The 24,390-nt window shown below is 35.4% G+C and overlaps 1 protein-coding gene across 1 annotated transcript in view; it reads right to left on the bottom strand.

Annotated features, from left to right (window-relative positions):
• LOC150085507 (uncharacterized) overlaps nt 1-24,390 on the bottom strand; it is a 166,610-nt gene that overhangs the window by 136,704 nt on the left and 5,516 nt on the right. The window contains exons 2-4 of the mRNA XM_090374585.1: nt 16,418-16,506; nt 10,935-11,072; nt 6,505-6,634 (exon numbers count right to left, since the gene is read on the bottom strand). Of these exons, the coding sequence (XP_090230711.1) occupies nt 6,505-6,634; nt 10,935-11,072; nt 16,418-16,506 (357 nt within the window). The remainder of the gene's footprint in view (nt 1-6,504; nt 6,635-10,934; nt 11,073-16,417; nt 16,507-24,390) is intronic.

Raw genomic sequence — 24,390 nt, 5'->3', positions numbered from 1 at the left:
GGGCCAAACACCGAACCCTGGAAAGCTCCACTAGTAACATTAGTCAGCGAAGATCAGTGTCCATTGATTACCACTCTCCCACTCAGCCATCCTTTTTATCCATTGTAGCAACTTGGCCTTAATGCCATCCTGCTCCAATTTGTACAGCAGTGTTCCATGTGCAACAGAATCAAAAGCTTTCCTGAAATCCAAGTATATGATATCAAAATTATTTTTTGCATCCAGTTCCTTTGTGACCTCATCCTAGTATCCAATCAAATTGGTCAGACAAGACTTCTCCTTAACAAACCAATGCTGTGTCTGAACTATTACTGCAGTCTTGTCTAGGTGATTTTGCATCACTTCTTTAACCAGTGACTACATTGTTTTCCTTGGAATAGAAGTTAAACTAACAAGTCTATAATTATTTGTGTCACCCTTTGAACCCCCTTTGTGAATTGGGGATATATTCGCACATCTCCAGTCCATGGGGACTTCCCCTAAGTCCAAGGATGCTCTCATATGGCTAAGGGTTTGTTCACTTCACTCGCTGCCTCCTTCAATATAATTGGATAGATTCCCTCCACCCCAGATGTCTTTTTTATGTTTAACTTCAACAATTTCTCATCCACTTTGCTCTCCGTTATTACAAAATTATTTAGCGCTTTGTTACAGTTTGATAAACTTCTGGTATACCCCGCCTTGAATAACTCCTCATGTGTGAATGTAGATGCAAAATACTCATTCAGTTTGTCAGCTATCTGAGTAGGATCATCAACAGTCGAACCACCAATATCAAGTGGACCAATCTGATTCATCACCTTCCTTCTAGAGTTTACATAAGTAAAGAAGTCTGCGTTGTTTTTCTTTGCATCATTTGCCAAGGATTTCTGGTAATCAACCTTTGCTTACCTAACCTCCTTTGTAACTTGATTGCAGACTAGCTTATATCTGCCATAGTCTTCTGTGTCACCTGATAATTTATATGCATACCATGCATTATTCTTCTCTGCCACAAGCCTCATTAGTTCATCTGACATCCATTTAGGTCTAAATCTTGAACAGTATTTCTTAGTTGGAATGATAAGCCTAGTAGCTTTCAGGATTAACTTCCTTGAAGATTAATTTCCCATTTAGAATTCACTGTTTTTAACATCATCAGTTGATCCCACTGTATAGAATTTAAAAATTGCCTGAGACCACTGTAGTCACCTTTACGAAAACAGAAACCCTTTCCTTTACCTTTGAGAGTAGGTACATCTTTAAGTAAATCCCACATTGGTGCCTCCGTAGCCAGGTGGGCTGGAGTAGCAGTGCGTAGCACACTCTTCTTGATTAGACCGGGGTTCGAGCCCGTGACCACCAAATACGGAGGATGCGGAAAGGTCAGGGAATGACCACCGCATATCCTCAGAGCAATATGGCCTTAGTTGCTAATGCTCCTAAAAACCAAATAACAAACAAACAAACAAATCCCACATCAGTAAACTGTGATCACTGTCACCTAGTGGTTCCTTTATCTGCAAATTCCTAATGCATGAATCATCACTGCTGACGATCAGATCAAGGTATTACTCCCTCTGGTCGCCCCTCGAACATGTTGCTATAGAAAACAATGAATCCTCCAATAAATTCACAAAAGTCTTGCTAGCATACGAGGACCAACCCACAAGCTCCAGTCAATATCTGGAAAGTTAAAATCCCAATTACAATTCTCATACTGTTCCTAAAGATAAAAGGAGGTGCATCAAAACTGAGCAAAATGGTGATAAAAAGGGAAAGAGCATTAAAGTCATAAACTAATAAAAAAATATGTAAATTTTGAGAAAATTTTCTTACTAAAAACAGAGATGCAAGCAGGCTTTTAATACAAGTGTGGGTCACAGAATTACTTAGTTGTATTATTCACACAACAGTGAAATTTTACGTGCAAGAATTATCATTCAGTAGAGTCAGCCCTATGTAATGGTTGCTATCACTGCATTAACAACAGTTTCTCTTTTTTGCAGTTTTTTTCTAAGTAATGTTTGTTGAAAATACCATATTGTTGGGATATTGTTGGGATATCAGAGATCTGGTGTCACACAGATATAAGGAATGCCGAACTGGAATTTGGGGAGTACAATGTTTACAGAAAGGATAGACAGGATAGGAAGGGAGGAGGTGTTATGCTGTTAATTAAGAAAAACATAAAATCAAAAGAAGTGCATCCAGTTGATATAGATGAACAGTGCACTGTTCAGTCAGTTTGGTGTGACATAAGCACTGCGAAAGCAAAAATCAGAATAGGAGTGTGTTATAGGCCTAATGACTCGAATGAGTACAATGAACAATTGTACAGAGAAATAGAGTGGGCTAGTAAATCGGAATGTCTTATAATGGGGGATTTTAACTTCCCAGATATTGACTGGAACTTGTGGGTTGCGCACTCACACACTAGTCAGACTTTTGTGGATTTATTGGATGATTGTTTTCTGCAGCAGCATGTTCGAGAGGCAACCAGAGAAAGTAATACTCTTGATCTGGTTGTCAGCAGTGATCATTCATGTATTAGGAATTTGCAGATAAAAGAACCACTAGGTGGCAGTGATCACAGTGTACTGACGTGGGATTTACTTAAAGATTTAATTGCCATCAGGGGTACAGGAAAGGGTTTTTGCTTCCGTAAAGGCGAGTACAGTGGTCTCCGCCAGTTTTTAAATTCTGTACAGTCGGATCAACTGACGATGTTACCAACAGTAAATTCTAAGTGGGAAGCATTCAAGGAATTAATCGTGGAAGCTACTAAAAGTTTCATACCTATTAAGAAATATTGTTCAAGGTTTAGGCCTAAATGGTTGTCAAATGAACTAATGAGACTCGTAACAGAGAAGAAAAATGCATGGGATGCATATAAATTATCAAGCGACCATGGTCAGGCTACGCCTTGAGTACTGCGTACAGGTCTGGAGGCCTCATTTTAGGAAGAATATAGATTTACTTGAGCGTGTACAGAGAAGGGCAACAAGATTGGTGAGGGGAATGAAGGGATCCTCTTACCAAGAGGGGCTTAAGTCCTGCAAATTGCAGTGGCTGGAGACTAGGCACCTGCGCGGTGATCTGATTGAGGTATATAAGGCCTTGAATGGGTTGAGCACGCTGAATTCTGATGGGATCCTTCCACTTGTTCAGATTACGAACCTAAGGGGGCATAAATTCAAATTAAGAAAAGACAGATGTAGAATAGATGTGCGGAAATTTGCCTTTAGCCAGCAGGTGGTTAATTGCTGGAACAAACTTCCATCTGTCGTTGTGGAAGTTGATAGGTTGAATAAATTTAAGGAGGAACTGGACAGGCATTTGGAGGGAATGGTGTGATTTTTTTTTTTTTTTTTTGGCTGATGCTGCATAAGCTCATACATTTGCTTTCTTGCATCACATGCCATTACTACTACTACTACTACCAAAATGGAGAAGATCACAATGATAATGTGTGCTGTTAGAACTTCTAAGGCTTCTGCAACAATGTTGGCAAAATTAGGATATCTACTGAAACATACTCTGCTATTGGCCAAATGGGTATGCAAATTTTAACCATGAAATAGGGTTGTGTGAAGATGAATGCAATTTGGGTCATTGAGAGACAATAGTAACACAAGTAATGGTGATGAAAGCTAATCTTATGACTGGTAAACATACTGCAGAGTTTGATGCCATATTTAAAAGTGGTGTATATCATATCATATACTGATATTTGACACCAAGAAAAGTTTTCATGTGATGGGGTTCCACAATGATTGGAAAGCCTACCAAGCAAAGACAATTAAAGTAGGAGCATAATATCTCTCTCTCTCTCTCTCTCTCTCTCTCTCTCTCTCTCTAAAAAAAAGGTGACTTAAGACTTTAAACCAGAAAATTATACTTAAACAAAAAAAAGTTAAAATAACTTCATAGTTTTAAAGTACTAAGAACAGCTGACTTTTCCACTGCACTTTCTGCTAGAATTCTTCGATACAACAAACTATAATGGCATGAAACCGAAGAGTTGTCACCAGTACAAAGAAACCAAAACCAAATACTTGATAGGATAGACAGGATCATAGGCTTGTTGTCTGTATACAGCTGAGTTAACGATTAAAACATCGAACAGCTTACTTCTCTCTAAACCAAAATATAGGAACAGGAAACTACGTCCAAAGAATGATGCATTAGAATCATATTGTTTTTGGACGGTTCTAGATGTACATCAAGTACATCTGTTCCTATGATATACTAGTTCACATGGTCTCTTTTTTTACTACGTACTATGCTGTACAAGTGTGTGCATTCAAGGGCAGATTTACACATTGTATTTGTTGAAATTTCCGAATAAATCATGGCAATTATGCCCGAGATCAACTAATTACAGTCTTGACTGAAGGTGCTTTTAAGCATTCTGCCAGCCTCTTACAGGATTTGAACCCAGACATCCCCAAATAAATAAGGGCATCAGGCTCAAATGACACCTCAATGGCTTCAATCATCTGAATGATAACCACACACCAGAGGTGGCACTTTAAAAAAAAATAAAAATCAAATGGAATATGATCACTCTGTGAAAGGTACTAAAAGTCTCCACATTGATTCACTACTGTTTTTCGGTGCTAACTTATTTTATAATAGACACCTCAAGCACTTTCTCAAAGAATATCACAGTAGGCACTCCACACAGGTGGGATTTGGAAACATCAAACAAAAATTTTACAAAAAACAAGTCTTTTACTGAAAGATACCGAAGATCTAAGCATGATTGCCAACTGTATTCTTGAGCATTAAAATGTTTTTTCTACCTCTGAGGAGGAGATGCCCTCTTCCACTTACCTCCTGAGAGATTAAGGAACTTATTTACAGTCAGTCCTCATATAACATGTGTTTACACTACACAAATTTGATCATACACGATTTATAAATAGGAGAACGATGCCATATATAACACGAATCAAATTTGCTTATGCACAATTTGCCTTTGTGTTTACAAGAAATGCCAGTCCAATGCGGAATCACCCCAACTGAACGCAACACAATAGGAATGAAGAGAAGATTCTGAAAATGTATTTTTGTTTTTTATATCAGTGAAGGGGAACACATTTCACCATTATAATGTAAAAACTGGCACAATTCCAGCTATCGGTATTATCACAAATGCAATTAGATCGCGTTTTCTACCAGTTTATAACAGATTCCACCAGCAGAAACGCAACTGAAAATTGTTTTTATTGTTTTATGGTAATGATCTCCAGAATGCTTCAGTAAAATGTGAGCTAGTGAGATGTTAATAGTGTGTCTATGCCTTTACGGTGTTGTTTATTCAGTTGCTACACTCGCGCAGCTTTGTTTGTGTATCAAGCATGCCTCCTCATTTTGTAATTGTGCTTTATTCCCTAAAAATTAGTAAAATACTTAAAAGGTGTGAAAAGGAAACATCCTGGTGAAGCCACTACAGATTCAGAGAGAAAAAGAAAAGCAATATGGATAGAAAGAGGTGGACTGAGTCAAAAATTCTTACCGGGGAAAATTTGTAGCGGCCTCATACTAGCGTTTATGGCCAAAATCACACCGGCCTCCATCGTCTTCTGGCCTCCAGCCCACCAGGGTTTCCTCGGTAAGGTTTATGGCCAGTCCGCCTCTGTCCATAGAGAAAAAAAATATGAAATTCTGAAACACTTTGAGCAAAATGAAAGGACATGTGATATTGCACATGCTACAGGCTTAAATGAGGCAACACCGAGAATTAGAAAGAATGCAGAGAAAATATAAACAACTTTCATAGCAGGAACAACTCAAAGTGTAATAAAATCCATAAGATCAAGACACAAAGAATTGGAAGAGTTGGAACGGCTGTCATTTGTTTGGATAGAAAATCAAACAAATCAAGAGAAAGTCTGGAGAAAAAGTTTGCTTATGATAGAAGCAAAAGCATTAGCAATATTTTATTACGTAATAGTCATAATAAAATACTTATGTATTTTATTACGACTATTATGAATAATAATAGACTATTACAATTATTTATTGTGATTGGTAATGTTTTGGTTACAAATGTGTGTTCAAATCTTGGGTGGTTGGCACCTAAACCTATTTTTCCCATAGGGCCTGTTATTTATATTGCACGAGGGTTTATAGGAACACAACTATCATGCTATACAAGGAATGACTGTAGTTGGAAAATTTATTTTCTCTGTAGTAAATAGTTTTATTAAATGTGGCTTGAATTGATAAAGGCACCACATACAATTAACACAGTGCTATATACAGTAAGATTGCACTTTCAGCATGCTGTTCTACTGCAATTCAAGCAATACAAATAAGTTTGTTTTAGAAAAGCATGCAACAAAAAAAAATAAGCAAATAAAACTTTTGAAATCTGAGCAAAAATATTTGAAGTAGTGATATACAATCAGTAACACTGATTTTATTAGGAAAGTATGTAAGAAGATTAAAAGTTTCCATACAAATTGTGCAATGATTATAAATATTAATGATATGAATCTTCTTGAAGAAACTCACCAACTGGCACTTTTTTTGGTGCATTATTGTTTTCTGTTTCTTCATTTATATTACCTCTAGCACTTTTGATGGCATGAATAAATTCTTCATGTTTTTCTCTCCAATTAGACTTTGGCTTTGGTTTTTCCTTCTAAGAAAAAAAAAAGCAAAACAATGTATATTTAAAATATTTATACACAAACATAATAATAATAATAACAACTAGGGGGCTTTGCTCGCCAACCCCCATGCACACTTTTCTATGTAAAATGTAGAGATATGATGGAGTAAGTCAAATCTTTTCTATATAAAAGACACACCTGTCGAAACACACTGATCGAAATCTAATCAGGAAATGGCTTATGTAATTATTTACCTGTGCATTTGTAGTGACGCAATTGCCCCACCCACTTGTATCACATGACACACATCCCTCTTCTCCCATTAGCTACCCCATCCCCACGTGGCATTCTCAAGGTCGAATAAATATCACTATGTAATTATTTACATTGTGATATTAGGAAAAGGCCTTTTGCTTCGGGTTCCATAATGCACGAGGAATACTGTTGCATCCGAAAGAGCAAGACTAAAATATTTACAAACTATACAAATATTTAAAATATTTACAAAATACTAAACTATTTACAAACTATACAAATATTTAAAATATTTACAAAATTCTAAACTATTTACAAATATACAAACTATATTGGGATGATGGGTCCCTTCTTATTAATATACAAAAAATGTTACAATGAAACATCAAATGATGCTGGGCGTGGTCATGCATTAGACAAGGAAGCACGTGCGTGAGGTTGGTGAACGTTATGTAGGCAGTTGTCTTGCAATGCAACAAACGTTGGCATGCATCCCATGTATGTGCACTACACTGTCAGCAGCAAGTGTCTGATTCTGCCCAGTAACCCATTTGTGTGTTCCTTCCATTTAACGTTCACCAACCTCATGTGCATGCTTCACTGTCTAATACATGACAATGCCAAGCATAATTTGAAGTTCCATTGTAACGTTTTTTGTATATTAATGTCAGCTGCTAAAGGGACCCATCATCCCAATATAGTAGAGGTATGATTGTAAATAGTTTAGTATTTTGTAAATATTTGTTTAGTTCTGTTATTATTTGTTTAATAATAACATAATACTCTACTCTTAGCCTGTTCAAACTAGTTTGGACTGATTAATAACTGCTTTACAATTGTTGTGAGCTTTGGTGTAGGCAGAAAATGAAATTGAAGAATTAGAAACGAACCAATTACGATATGCAACGTTGTTCTCTTGAACAGCCTTAGCACATTTATTGAAAAACCCAGGTTTAGATAAAGGACGAGATTTTAAAGTGGAGTGTGGGATAAAGGATTCCATTCCTGCAAGAATAATTTCACTGACACGATCTGAGCAAACGTTGACATCAGAAGTTTTGAAACAGTAATCCAACCAAGGAAAAGAAATCTCGCAGGTCATCCCATCATATTCTTGTAATGCCAAACAACACGAGGTTGGGAATAGCCACGAGATAAAGGCTCCATTGGAGAAGAGATAATCACCAAGTTGTGATCTGAAGTGCCTAACGACCTCTCACTTCAACCATGTACTTAGAAGGGTTGTTTGTGAGAAAAAGATCAAGGTGTTGGCTATATGATTAGGACTGTCTGGTATTCTTGTAAGTAAATGAACAATCTGTGCAAGGTCATTAGTAATTGCAAAAGCCTCAGCATGTCGACCAGCTAGGTCAATGTGACTAGAAAACAGAAGCCAGCTGGAGTTGTGAACATTAAAATCACCAAGGAAAATTGCCTCACTGTTAAGAAAGTTGGACTGGAGAAAGTCAAGTTGCAAAGAGAGGAAGTCAAAGATCTCCAAGTGATTAGTGGAGTTGGGAGAACGGTAGAGACAACAGTTGAATTTAATACAATTAGGTATAGAGATTTTAAGCCAGAGAACATCGAAGAGAGGAGATTCCAAATTACCAAGTCTCTGACAGGGAATATCAGAACAGACATATGCACAAGTACCACCTTTGAGGCGAAAGGAATCATACAGCGAATAATTTGGGCATCTGAGATGAGCAGTAGTTGAATCAACTGATAATTGAGATTCTGTCAGAAAAAGTACATGGGGTTTGGCAGACTGCAAGTGGAAATGGACATCGCTGAGATTAGAATTGAGACCACGTATATTTGTAAAATGAATAGGAAGTGTTTGGGAGGTTTAGATCTTTTCACAGGTAAGCTTGCTGTATTAGTTTTACAATTCATGGTGTATTTAATAATAAAAAAAAGTGGGTGGGACATGCTGTATGAAGTAATGAAATTTTTGGATATGGTGTACACGTGGTAAGAATATACCCAGATCCTTGATATAATGTGGCCTCGACAATGCCCTCCGCATACACTCTACTCGGACTCCCTCCAGTCACTATCTGGCAGAGTAGAGGTAGCAAGATTATACACTAGCTGATCCAGAAACCTCCTAGAGAGTTACCAATAGGTTCGGTCCTGTATACTAACTAGCGGCCAGCCTGCGAACACCGTTTTAGATTGGTATCCTCGAAATGTAAGGAATAATGGATCTCGCCACGATGTTCATCATAATCTCAAAAGTCATCAATCATACTGCATGATGGAGGAGATGGGGAAGGGTTGACTGGAACTTAGCTCTAGAGACTAAACATGGGTTCCACCACTTCAAGCCTCCAATAAGCAAAGTAGTGGTATTGCACCAGTTGATGAGAGTCATCTACCATCTAGTACTGCCTGATAACATAGAGTGGCGGCATTACTCCATGTTGTGTGGGCACCACACCTCGACCCCTGCTTACGTTGGTTCACACCTGGGTGGTCACTCACCATGTACTTGTGCATGGAGGTTATACCCAGGATTACTAACAGTCCCACCATCATGACTACCATAAAGTGTAAAAGGAAGGGTTTTTGCTTTCATAAAAGTGACTATAGTGGTCTCAGACAGTTTTTAAATTCTATACAGGGATCAATTGACGATGTTACCAACAGTGAATTCTAAATGGGAAACCTTCAGGGACTTAATCTTGGAGGCTATTAGGCTTTCATACCAACTAAGAAATACTGTTCAGGGTTAAGTCCTAAATGGATGTCAGATGAATTAATGAGGCTTGTAGCAGAGAAGAAAAATGGATAGGATGCTTATAAATTATCAGGCGACACAGAAGCCTATGGCAAATAGAAGTAATCAAGTCACAAAGGAGGTTAGGTAGGCGAACCTCCTTTGGTTTACATAACTTTTTGGTTCTTTAGGTTTACATAACTTTTTGGTTCTTTAGGTTTATATAACTAGAAAATAAAAAATAATATAAAAAACAAGTTATTCAAAAATGTTTGATATAAGATTACAAAAAATTATTGGCAAAGGATGCAAAGAAAAACGAGAGACTTCTTTATTTATGTAAACTCTAGACGGAAGGGGATGAATCAGATTGGTCCACTTGATGTTGGTAGTTCGACTGTTGAGGATCCTGCTCAGATAGCTGACAAACTGAATGAGTATTTTGCATCTACATTCACAAATGAGTTATTCAAGGAGGGGAATGCCAGATGTTTATCAAACTCTAACAGTGAGCTAAGTGATTTTGTAATAACAGATAGCAAAGAGGAGGAGAATTGTTGAAGGTAATCATAAAAAAGGCACCTGCGGTGGATGGAATCTATCCAGTTATATTGAAGGAGGCAGCGAGGGAAGTCAACAAACCCTTAGCCACAATTATGAGATTTTTTTTTAAATAAATTTTCAAACTATATGTGAGTACATTATCAGACCAAGATCAGTTCAATTTTCAGCAAAAATGTCAGCAGGGACAGCAGAATGTAGAATGCTCCCTTTGATACTCTGCTGGACTTCAACAGTTCACAAAATGCAGGGAACAAAATGTGTGGATTATGCAGTCATTAATCTTGGGAAAAAAAATTTTCGCAGCGGGACAAGCTTATGTTGCATTGAGTCATGGAGTAAGAATTGAAGAAATGGATTGTGCAAAAGTAAAGAGAAAGAAAGTCTGCAATGTCTCTGCACTTAATGACATGGAGTGGTTAAGAAAATTGCCTGATTATCGTATTCATTAATTACAATTATTTTGATTTACTTGAACTTCTGAAGATATTTTGTTATATAATTTTAATGTTATTCTTCTACCTTATCCATTCAAACATATCCTATTTAGGTTTACATAACTAGAAAATAAAAAAATAATATAAAAACAAGTTATTCAAAAATTTTTGATATAAGAAAGGATTTTTTTATCCTTATATCAATTTTTTTTTTTTTTTTTTTTTTTCCCTCGCTCAGAAACAATTGACTATTGCAATAGCAAAAGGCCTGCAATTTAATTACATTATTTTAAGTATTCAGGAGAAGACACTTCACTAAAAATTTTATTGTTACCAATATTCACAAAAATATACCTTTTGCTCTTTTGGTTTAGTTACATGAAGCACAGAACTTGAACTTGAAAGTTCTGTGCCTTCAGCTCTCTGCTTAGATGAATCAAATACCTTTCTTGCTTTACTTTTAGACTTTTGGCATATCTTAGCATGACGTTCCTAGAAGGTGATAATAGAAAATATACATGTAGGGTATACTTTATATGATATGCTACAGTTAACTTTTAAAGTTATATAAAATGCAATAAAATGATTGGGTCCACTTGTTTAGATTATAATATCTAAATGAATGGATTAAAAAATATCTAATAGAGAATTACACTAAACCTACCATGCATTCTTGTATATGTCAAGATGTGAAGCACTAAAGCTTGGTTTGGTTTTTTTTTTTTTTTTTTTTTTTTTAGGAGCATTAGCAACTAAGGCCATATTGCTCCGGGGATATGCGGTGGTCATTCCCTGACCTTTCCGCATCCTCCATATTTGGTGGTCACAGGCTCGAACCCCGGTCTAATCGAGAAGCGTGTGCTATGCACTGCTGCTCCTGCCCACCTGGCTACGGAGGCGCCACCAGAGCTTGCACTTGATGATCATGCAACACAGCAGCAACCACCAAGGCAGAATGCACTGTTCCAACAGGAACTAGTAGTTGTTGGTGATTCTATTGTCAGGGAAACGGGGAACATGCTATGTAAAAAGGATAGGTGGAACAGGACCAGCGTATGTCTGCCCAGGGCAAAGGTTGATGAGGTGTAGAGTAGATATCATCTTTTAAGGGCACAAAAGGTAATACTGTTGTACATGTTGGCACTAATGATATTAAGAGTAGGAGACTGGCAAAATTACTTAACAAGTACAGGTCACTGTTGAAAAAAAGCCATGAATTAGGGTAGAATTTGAAAGCGTCTGCAATTCTGCCCAGACACAATAGGAGGGAGTATATGATGAAAGCCTTGTCGATCAATTTGGCCCTGAAAAGATTGTCCAAGGCTCGAGGGGTAGAATTTTTTTCAGTCTGATCTGAACTTGTTAACAAGAGAGACTACTTCTACAGGGATGGGATACACTTAAAATAGAAAGGGTGCAAGAATATTTGCTGATACTTTTGAGGCAGTGTTAGGTGGGTCGGAAAACTGCTAGCTTTGGGGGGTACAAGGACTAATAGATTAACAGTAGTCACTGGCAGAGGTGAAAGTGACTCTTGCACTGCTTCTATTGGAATGAGCAGCAGCCTGGAAAACAAGATGCAGGGTATTTCAGAGACTGCTAGCAGTCATTGCAGTACAAGAAAACACATGGGTTGTGTTAGGGTAGCTAAGAATAGGAACAGGTGCATGTATACTTGCATGTACACCAATGCTAGGAGTTTGGTAAATAAATTTGATGAATTTGAGGTATTGCTCAAAACATCAAAGGCAGATATTGTTAGGATTTCAGAGACGTGGTGTCACACAGATATAAGGAATGCAGAACTGGAATTTGGGGAGTACAATGTGTACAGATAGAATAGACAGGATACTAAGGGAGGAGGGGGTTATGCTATTAGTTAAGAAACACAAAATCCAAGAAAGTGAAGACAATCGACATTGCTGGGCAGTGCAGTGTGGAGCCAGTTTCGTGTGACATAAGTATTGGGAGATCAAAATTGAGAGTAGGAGTGTGCTATAGGCCTAATGACTCTGATGAGTATAATAAGAAACTGTACAGGGAAATAGAGTGGGCCAGTAAATCAGAGAGTCTTATAATGGGGGATTTTAATTTCCCAGATATTGACTGCAATTTGTGGGTTGGTCACTCACACACTAGCAAGGAGAGTGCCTGTATATATTTCACCAACAATAAGTACAATACAGCAATCTCACATTGGTCCCTTTATCTTAATACAATGATACTGCCTGGGTTTCTACCATGCAATCACAGACTGAAGGTCAGTGCTGTTGTAATGTTTTTATAGAATATGAACATTATTTCTGGACTCTGCAGTGGGACATGTCTGATTGCACATAAAATTGCACTGCAGGATTCTTACATGTGAGGTGTTCATGGAGGGCAAAGCTAGCTCTAACATGTCCATATCTCTTATTCTTTTGGACACCAGTGACATGGATTTTCTATTCATATTGCGAGTCATAGTTTCCAATACTGCTGGTCTTTGCAATCACTATCAACAAGCCATAAGGAGGGTGTTTTGACATTGAGTATAGCAGTTGCCACTGAAAACTCTTTTTAGCACAGGCAACTATGTACATTGTCAAGGTGCAAGTCATATAACAGTATCAAAATTTCATGGAGCATAACAGTGCAAAAAAAAAAAACGTTTGAAAAAGTTCTGTTCTTACAAGGAGGCTCAGGAGATGCTTGAAGGAACCCCAATCTTGTTTCTAAACTACATGTCTTTCCCTCACTAATTGCAGGAGTTAAGCACCACTAAATCCCTGTGATTGGCAAAAACCAAAGGGCAAATATTTAAAAGTAATGAGAAAAGCGATAGTTGAATTTCAGGTCATGAGGCTTGACACTCAGGAGACAGCAAGAGTAAATTATTGATAGAAATGCTAAATGCAGAGGAATGTGTAATTGAGAGTTGCTTATCTTTCTTTTTAACTTCTTCACTGAGTTATTTTTAAAGTAATAAAGCAGCTTCAGGATTATCAGTCCCTAAAACATGCAGACTGGTTTGTGAACACACCTGCTCAGAATGCATAATAAACCATGCAAGACCAGCCAGCACGTGACAAACAGTTGGGCGTGATAAAAATCTTCGAAACAAGAACCACCTAAATAAATTATATATCTTTCTATCAGCATTATTCCATAAATTTAAGAATAAATAAGGCAGTGATCAATTTGTGTGAATATATATTATAATATTTAAATAATGGCTTGAAAGTTTAACATAAAATAAGAAAATAAATAAATAAATATTAAACTATCATTAGTTTATGTCTTATTACCTTTACTTCCCCCTCCCTGTCTGGTTTATTTTATTTTACGTTATTTTTATGTTAATTTTTTGTTCTACATTTTTTGCCATACTACTGGCTTATCTTTTATTTTGTTTTATTTTGAATTATCAGATATATCTGGGCTTCATGTGGAGGATGTGCATTTTGCTACCTCTAATGATAGCTTAATATTTATTTATTTATTTTCTTATTTTATGTTAAACTTTTAAGCCATTATTTAAATATAAATCAGTGGTAGTAGTGGGTTGATATGCTAAATAAGCAATGCCTGTGCTGCCATCTATTCCTTTCTTTTCTTTTATATAAGCTGGCAAAGTTTACATTATGTCAGTGGTGTGGCTCTGATCTAAAGTGCTGTCTGTTCTATAAATTATTTCTCGCTGCATAAGGACCACCGCCGTGCAAATCATCTGCATTGGTGGATCGATCGGAGGAGGAATCGGTGGTTTGGTTCTTCGATCTTTTCGCCTTTGCGACGATTTGTATAGTGATTGAAATGCAGCGATTCCATAACCATTATTGGCCTCGTGGTCCTCTGTCGATATCGGGCATAATGGTCAATCTATTATTTTGATATTTTGTTTTTCTTTTAGTAGTTCTTTTAACCCCTTTTTTGGTGATATTTCATGTTTTTCGGAACTGGTACCTTCGAGGGGGGGACCGCTAAATCATATTATAATTGGCATTATTTTAAAAAATTTTATATCAGTTTTATTAATTGGATTTAAAGTGCTAAATTATATAGGGAACTATCAGCTACTGTTTATGTCTTATTACCTTTACTTCCCCCTCCCTGTTTGGTTTATTTTATTTTACATTATTTTTATGTTAATTTTTTGCTCTACATTTTTTGCCATACTACTGGCTTATCTTTTATTTTGTTTTATTTTGAGTTATCGGATATATTATAATATATATAGGGCTCACATCTGGTGAGTATGGGCATGGCACACCCTGAGTCCCGAGCTGGATACCATCATTCTTCTCTTCCTTGGTGATTCCCTCTTCCCCCCTCCCCCTCTCTCTCCCCCCCTCCGTGAGGAATTTTTTTTGGCTGGTGCAGCAAAAGCCTCAGGCTTCCTTGCACCATATGGCTAATGATAATAATAAGTCTTGCTTCTTGGGATCCACTGGCAAAGTTTTCAGTGTCCCAGCAGCCTCCTGCTGTTGGTTCTGTAGACAGACTAATAATTTGTTGTATATCTAACAGGTTCACCAAAAGTGTATCAGCAATGTTTTTCATTGTTACATTTCATTATTATATATAAGCAAATCTGCATGCACAACGGATTGGATTTTCTAGTTTAATATATTTTTCTACACCATGAACATACAATACATATTCTGTAAAGTAAGTCTATTGACTTTAGCAGTGAACCCAATGTTATAGTTCAATTCACTATTTCAGAGAAGGTTCCAAATACATTGCTTTTAAATCCATAACTGATCAGCATACATATGATGAATCACTGGAAAAATTCTACACTTAAATCTGCTAGAAATAAAGTATTCCATTTCAACTATATCCCAGTATTTATACTTGGGATATAGATGAGATTCGTTGAATCAATTTTTCGCTGCCAGTATAATTCCATATAAAATTGCACATCCCAACTTATGAAAAGCACACTAATGTAATACTATATCTTATTCAAGCTTACCTTCCATTAATATTTCCCCCCCTCTTTCTTTTATGATCTGCACCAGCTTACAAACATGTTTTGCATCATACTCTCATTTATACAACATTTAACATGTACATTTGGTGCTGTCACACAAACGATTGCCAACATATCCAGATACCCAAAAGACTATTTCTCAGCCAAGCTTATCTTGTATAATATAATTAAAGAAATATATAGATATTCATATTATTTTTGATAAGGACTTGAGTTTATAAACAGTTTGAAAATTTAAAGGTAACTGGATATATCTTGCTTACTTTTAGGTTTAAACGACTTGTCATCTAGACTTTGTTTGCCATATTTACGAAGTTTTGAATTTATTATAAAAAGCAGACTAAATATTCCATTTCAAATTTCTCATTTCTAACTTTAAATTTCACCTAACCAACTACCATTTTTTGTCAAATGAAAACCCATTCTCCATCATTAAATTAATCTAAAATCACTGCTAGTGATTTTAGATTAATTTGATGATGGAGCAGTGTACTTTCAAAACAAATATAAATCATTTTTTTGTGTATAAAAGACAATTTTCATATAAAGATTTTTTTTTAAATGTAATCAATTGACATTTGTTTTACATATAGATAAATGATGCTTCTAAACTAAACAGATTATAAGAAATAAACTTCTACTGCCAAAAAGAAGTTTATTAGTAAAATTTTAAGCTATAAATCATGAAACCGAAACACTAATATTGCACAGTTACATCATAAAATTCAAAAATTTCAGCATAAATATAACAGAAAAAGTCTAGATTACAAATCTGATAAACCTAAAAATAAGACACACTCGGGTGCTTTTAAGCTGCAATACTTTGTATGCTTTTGTAATATGGAAAATATATACTTACCAGAGAAGTTGGAGCAAATTTTCTTCCACATGTCGAACATGGTACTAATGTCACAACCTCCTCAACAAATGGATCTGGACCTGGAGGATCTGTGTGTATGCATATATATATGTATATATACATGACATTTATAAATGTACTTCATCATTAACAGAAACTAGTTTACACCCACTCGGCTAAAAAACGTTTTCACAATCATTACAATAATTATTCTTTTCTTTTTTTTTTTTTACTTTTATTCAACATCTTATCACAGCAAACTGTTAATTTCCAGGAATAAAATATCAGAAATAATACATTCAGATAGCAAGTATTTGCTTTCTATCATATTTATTCTTTTTTATATCGAAATTTAATTAATCTGAGTTTTATGACTCAAGGTAACGAACAGCAAACATTATGACAGTTGCTCCAAATTTCACAATTGACCATAAATGGCAGCCATGCAACATACTGTGCTGAGTTCAACTGACACTAAGACAAATCATCCCATGAAAAAGTGTGCTATACTTGTAAATCATGTGTTCTAAGGCAGTTTTTTTGTAAAATGAAGAAGCCTGAAGTAAAATTCCCAGGACAACCTTGTGCTCAACCTAAAACTAGATAACTCAGCACTCCTTGGAAACCTGAAAATAATTTATCACACATCATTGACAAGAACTAGGCTGAAATTTTAAAAACAGATGCAAAATAAAGTTATTACTCAAATGACATGGCCATAAACTGACAAGAAATAAATTTCTGCCTCTAAAACTTCAGTCCTGAGCTTGGCATGCACGGGCAATTTGACTTCAACAATATTTCAGCCATATCAATATTTCATACTCCATCTACTTTGTCCACCTACCTGAATCTCCTAAAAGCTGTTTTTGAAAATATTTTCTTTGAATTCTCCAGTGAAAATTCCAGAAACATCTGCTATTATCATACAATTAAAAATTCATGATTAAGTTAAACCAAATTATATGAACATTTTGACTGGCATCTGTCATGTACAGTTGTTGATAGTAAACTTGATTTACTGCCACACACTTTCCTCCAATCAGTAATGCTCTCTGGCTTCATGATATTGATGCATCATTCATTGCAGTGCTTAGTTTTTAAATTTGCATTTGCTTACTGGCAGGTCTAAAGGGAGTTTCAATTTCAAAAATTAATTAAAAATATATGTTTTTAATATAGAACAGGGGTGGGCACGCATGAGGTCAATGAGAGCCGCATTCCGGTTTTTCATATATTATAAAGAGCCACACCATAGTTACATAGTATTAAATACAAAAATTCAAATTTAATTTAATTAATATGATTGCATATTCTACACAAGTCTTAAGTGCTATGTAAAGTATACATATATAAGAAAACATAATTAAGAGAAAGAAAATACAAAATAATTATTTCAAAATTTTAATAATAAAAATAAAATATAATAAAAGTATAACAGTTAACAAAGACCTTTGGTCAAATCTTTGAAATTTGCCGTAAAATTTGTTAAAGCCATTCGCAGAAATTCTGTGAGATAATGATTGGTCAACTGTGAATGATATTTCGACTTCACGAACTTCATTGTGGAGTACAAAGATTCACAGCAATATGTTGTACCAAAAATTGAAATTAGACGGCAAGCAGCTTTCTTTAAATGTGGATATTTTGATTCTGGCATGAGTTTCCAAAATTCAATTATAGAAGTAGATTTGTGCTGCATTTGAAATGCCTGATCCTCTTTCATCTCTAATAACTTCAATTCCCCAGCCTTATTTTCAACAAGTATTATTTCAGAAATTGGAAATCCATCTTCAATAATATCACAAATAAATGGGTTCACAAAATATGCAAATGTAGATTTCAAACTTTTCAAATCTTCAAACCTATGTTTGAAATCTGCTTGCAATTACTTTGAAATCTACATTTGCATATCACGAAATATGCAAATGTCGATTTCAAACTTTTCAAATCTTCAAACCAATGTTTGAAATCTGCTTGCAATTCTTCCCATTTTCCTTTGTATTCATCTAACTTTTCTTCTTTGATATTAATTATATTTGCTTTTACTCGTGGAAAATGATTAAATATTTTGTTCTTAAGGTTGTACACAAAAAGCCGAAGTTTAGCTTCAAAACTAAATACAGTTTGTGACAAATCAATAATAATTTTTTCCTTTCCTTGTAAAGCCAAATTAAGTGTTTGAAAATGTTTTATAATGTCTGTAAGGAACATTAAGTCAGAAAGCTAAGTTTCATTTTCTAATTCTGGGTATTTTTTTCCTTTTTCTTTTGTAAATGTTATGATAGGATTTAGGAGTTCCACAAAACGGCTCAAAACATTGTAAGTTGACAGCCATCTTACAACACACCATAGGGATAAATCACTGGGCAATTCATCTGTTTCATCATTCACTCGCAACTCTTCTAAAAAGTTCTTAAATTGATGATGTGTTTTGGAATTTGTTCTAATTAAATTCACAATCTGCAAAACAATCTTCCACACATTTTCGTATTTGAAGTACTTTGCTATGAGATGCTTGTGGCGAATTATTCAGTGAAGAGGTAAGAAACGTGGAATTTTAGGATCATTGTTTAAAAGACCAATGAGACCTTGGATTTTCCCCATCATTGCAGGCGCTCCGTCAGTCGCAACACTTACAAGTTTATCACGAAGCAATTCAAACCTGTTCATTACGTCATCAAGCGCATTTCTAACATCGATACCGTAAGTTGTTTCGATTGTCTTGTCAATGATATACAGGAATTTTTCTAGCAGGGATAAGGAGGTGATTATTCCCTTGTATAAGGCAATGGTTAGGCCACATCTTGAGTACTGTATACAGGTCTGGAGGCCTCATTTCAAGAAGGATGTAGAGCTGCTGGAACGGGTACAGAGAAGGGCAACAAGATTAGTGAATGGAACAAAGGGTTGCTCTTACGAAGAAAGGATTAAGTTTTGCAAATTACAGAGTCTGGAGACTAGGCACCGGCGAGGTGATCTGATAGAGGTGTATCAGGTTTTGAACGGTTTGAGCATGCTCAATGCCAATGGGATTCTTCATCTTGCTCAAAATAATCACCTCAGAGGGCATAAATTCAAATTGAGGAAGGACGGATGTCGGATAGATGTGCGGAAATTTGCCTTTGGCCAGCGGGTGGTTGGTTGGTGGAACAGACTTCCGTCACTTGTTGTTGAAGTTGAAAGCCTAAACAAATTTAAGGCTCAACTGGACAGGTATTTCGAACTAACGGAGGGGTGAAATGGGAGTGGTGTTTTTTTTTTTTTTTTTTTGGCTGATGCTGAATAAGCTTGCTTTCTTGCATCATATGCCTCTACTAATGCTAATGCTAAGAGCTACTAGGTCTAACATTTCTTCCTTCACATTTACATCTGCAGATACATAGCGGACAAAAACGGCCAATTGTGGAACATCCTGAATGTCTGTAGACTCGTCGAGAGCTAAACTAAATGCTGTACAATTTTTCAAATCACACATCAAACTATTTTCAACATTTTTACTAATTGCACCAATACAACACTCAGTTGTACGGCGTGACATAGGAACCTGTGCGATCAATTTATGCAGTTTTGTATTATTTGGATCCAAAACTTGAACCACTTCTTCCAGGTTCTTTTAATAATTTCTCCTTCTCCATATGGACGTTTGGCACGAGCAATATTCCAAGCTATCAAAAAACTAGCTTCGTTTGCTCTGTCATCTTCGCAACTAAAAGAAGACAAGAGTCCTTGTTGCTTATGAAGACCAGATTGCAAGGACTTAAGTTTCTCTGTTCGCAATTTTGAATTGAGTGGATATTGAGTTGAAAAGTGGGGATGACTTACTTCGTAATGTCGACGTAAATTGCTTACTTTGTAGTTTGCAATTGTAACTTTACAAATAAGACATAATGACTTTCCATTATTGTCAATAAAAACAAAATTTTCTACCCATTCTTCTTGAAAAATTCTATTTTCTTGTTCGTATTTTTGTTTTTTGATATTTTCTGAGGTCATGTTATCAAAAAATGTAAATAAATTTAATTCCAAAGTCTGAAATTGAAACAAAATAATTAAATTAATTTACGGTGCGGAAAAATTACACTCCGTAAACAAGTTTAAATAACTTTAAATTTACACTGCTGATGGCGCCAGCAGTGTAAATGCGTGCGGATTTATTTATAATCAAAATAAAAATAGCAAAATATCTAGACATAAAAAAATAAAATAAACACAACATAAAATCCGTATAACAAAATATTAGTTACTTAGTTAATTTAACAAGATTCAGTGAAAACAGTTCTGAAATAATAAAAAAAAAACAGATTTAAATATTCAATGGGAGCCGCACTTAACTTGACGAAGAGCCGCATTTGCCCACCATTGATATAGAACATGGATTTTTCACATTTATTTTCAGAAAAGATTGAAAATAATGTTGGCATCAAAAAATAAACAATTTTGAATTATTTTTTGCTGATTATTAAAATTTTCGCATGCCTAACTCCTTACGTTTGTCTTACTAACAGGGTTACTAAGACAAATGTAATGGGCCAAATGTAACAGATGACTATTAAGAGTGGCCAAATAAAAACTCTGCATTTATTAAATGCTATGCTAAGAAACAAAAGTAACCTTCTACAGTTGACCTTCACAATATTTGAGTGACTCTTTACCAAATATCTTCGGTCTTACCGTGAAAACCAGTTACTCGTTCCAATCTCAAAAAAAGAAAGCTTTTTACTGTACATAAGAAAATTACTAATATCAACAGTTTTGTAGTTCAAATCTCACCGGAGGGAAGCTAGTTTCCCATAAATGTAAGCCAAACTATTTTGAGCACCAAGCAGATATAACCAAGAAATGCTGTGAATAAGAATATTTAAAAATATATAAAAACTTCTTGATTAATAGTAAATACAAAAAAAAAAAAAAAAAAAAAACCTCTGAACTGGATGAAGAGGTCCACAAAAGACTTTCACACAAAAATAGTCCCGTCCCTCGTGATAGTATATTGGGTTCACTTTTCATTCATTTAAAGATGCCCAAGTTCAAAAATTCTGCTAGAAGCAGTAAGAAGCCCCTCCCTTCTACGAGTTATTCTGGGATTTTTAGCTGAAAACAAAGTGCAAATCAACCTATGAACATTCACTTATATAGACATACAAGATAAAGACCACACAAAATGGCATACAATACAGTGGACACTGCTTAATGTGATCACTTGAGGACTTGGCTAAACTGATAACAATAACTGAAAAAACAAGTATGCAGTTTCTTCTCAGCTGCTCAGCATTGTTTACTCATGCAGAGCAAAAATGTGTAAATAAAAATGTGGAAGTTGACAGAAAGAAAACATTAAAATCAAGTAATATAAAATAATTTGACTGCCCACTATTTCTTTGAGAAAGTCACCAATAAAAATGAAACTCAATGTTTCTGTAAATAAATACAAACTATTAGAAACAAATAAAGAAAATATTAAAATCAAGAATTAGAAAAGGGCTAAGGCTCTACTGTAAAATGGTCAGATTGGTAGGTGTACAGACTTACTTTCATGGAGTAACAACACCGACAACCATACAAACTGTACGTTAGTAACTAGGCACACATTATGTCACAGTTCGAGAACAAATTGAGATGCTATGTTATTACTTCCACTGCACATGTATAAACCATAAACCATGATAAACCAAAGTATTGATTACAATAAATGTTTTTTTTTTTCCTCTACGTGTTAATATAAGTCTGATCAAGTATAATGTTATGCATGTAATGTTATCACTAAATGAATGAAATGATTCATGAATGATAACATTACATGAATGAAATAAAAGTAATGTTATCACTTTTATGAAATAAAAGTGATAACATTACACAAATGATAACATTATCCATAATTAAAATAGGTTGCATGCACTGCATTAACTTATGCAATTTGACAAAGGTAGTCAATAGCAAAAAATCTCAAACACAAACTTATATCAGATATATAATATGACAGAGAAAACACCATGAAAACTCCATTTCTATCACAAAAGCTTACTGGAACTCACAGTAATCTAGCATTATGTATGAACTGAAAGATATAAGACACTTGTCAATGCTGAACTTGAATTCTGTAGATTATAATTCTTGAGAAATGCAAATGAAGGCAGGTTAAAAGGTTAACTGACAATGAAGATTTACTTTGGCAAGTTTGGAGTTCAACTGTGAATGAATATTGAATAACCAATACAAGTTTTTGAACTGATTTAGAAAAAACCAGCAGTGAAATTACAAATGCTAATTCAGATGGAAAAGGTATGCAATATAAACAGATAGTCTAAATGATAGAAAGTGCTGTGAGTTTGTAGGAAAGGGAATATTAAACTGAATGCTCTCTTTCTGTACAGTAGCAGTTTTGGAGAAATTCTGGATTCAGCAGCCTAGAAACAATGAAATTTAGAGAGAACATTGTTTTCACAACGTTCTCTCTAAAAATCCTTCCAATGATGATGGATGAATTTTTAAAGAATTGGCAACTGTTTAGAAGGAAAGTAATACTGAGAGCAAAGCAGAAAGCATACTTTTTTTTTCAATGCGGAAAGAAATATTCATGAAATGCTTATATCAAGAAGACTTAGAAGTTGAGATTATTCCCAGTAAAAAGGTATGCTGTTCTACAGATCTGAGATTTGAACATGAGCTAGATTTAGGACCCAGTTGCATCAAAGGCCCCAATAGCACTGAGATTACAATCAAACAAGTTTTCTAGTTTTTAATTTAATTTAATTGCATTTCATTTTACGCAATTAAAGCTATTGTTATTTAAATCTATTTATTTGTATCTCTCTCTCTCTGTTCTTTCATATCCCATTCATATTAAAATATTCCGCAAATACATGGAAAACATTAGAAAAGGGATGTTACTATGAAGACAAACATTCTCGAGTTTGAGTACGAGAGTAGCCTGTGCGGACGTAGCTTTTTGCCGCTCCTGGAACAGAGAAGTTTTTTCTGATTTATTTTCTGTTTTATTAGCTTAAATTGGCATATTAACTTATTTTCTAGAGTAGCTTTATATTCCTATTTACAATACTTAGTTTAAAGTAACTTAGATAGAGATTTTGTAGGTATTACTTAGTATTGGTAAGGGTATCAAATCCACGTGTTTACCGTTCGTAAATTGCCACCATTTTTACGCGATACAAAATATCTCGAACTAGAGAGCATAAGCTTAATATAGTATAGTATAGTACATAATATTGTCAATTAATCATGTTGATAATTAATCTGTACTTTTAACTATACATATAACGACTTAGGTTACGGAACATAAATAATTAGTAAAAAATAAATAATTAATACTTAACTTGATATGGAAGTTATATAAAGGGATTTCGTAGATAACATTCGATATTGAAACATAAATATAGTGTTATAACTGTGTTAGGATACAAGTTTAGGGTTTTAATTTTGTACTGAAATTGAAATTTTATTGAAATTAAATCGAAATCATGACTCAGCCAAAAGCAGCAAAGCAAAAGGCTCAAGCTAATGGGATGGTTGTGGCTCAGGGGAGAACTGAGGGGGGCAGTTGCCCTCTGAATCACAGCCTATTAAAATGCGCTACTTGCTTGATGTTTGTGGAGCAGTCGGGTACGGGACATGATACTGCCATGGGGGATGTCTTTGTGTGTGCGCGATGCAAGGAGTGTAAGGAAATCAGGTGACAACTCAGCATTGTTATGGGCCTATATGAGAGCTTGAAGATCAGGATGGATGCCCTCAAAGGATTAAAAGTGAGGGGGGCCCATCAAACTCTCAGCAGCCCACACCAATGCCAGAGCTTGCACTTGGTCATCACGCAACACAGCAGCAGCCCCCATGGCAGAATGCGCTGGTCCCAAAGGAACTAGTAGGTGTTGGTGACTCTATTGTCAGGGAAACGGGAAACATGCTTTGTAAAAAGGATAGGTGGAACAGGACCAGGGTATGTCTGCCAGGGGCAA

This window comes from Mastigoproctus giganteus, chromosome 5 (assembly GCF_048544385.1).
Source record: "Mastigoproctus giganteus isolate SK-2022 chromosome 5, ASM4854438v1, whole genome shotgun sequence".
NCBI classification, from domain to species: Eukaryota; Metazoa; Arthropoda; class Arachnida; order Uropygi; family Thelyphonidae; genus Mastigoproctus; species Mastigoproctus giganteus.
Note: the sequence above shows the minus strand (reverse complement) of the source record. Positions and strands in the feature narration are given on the sequence as shown.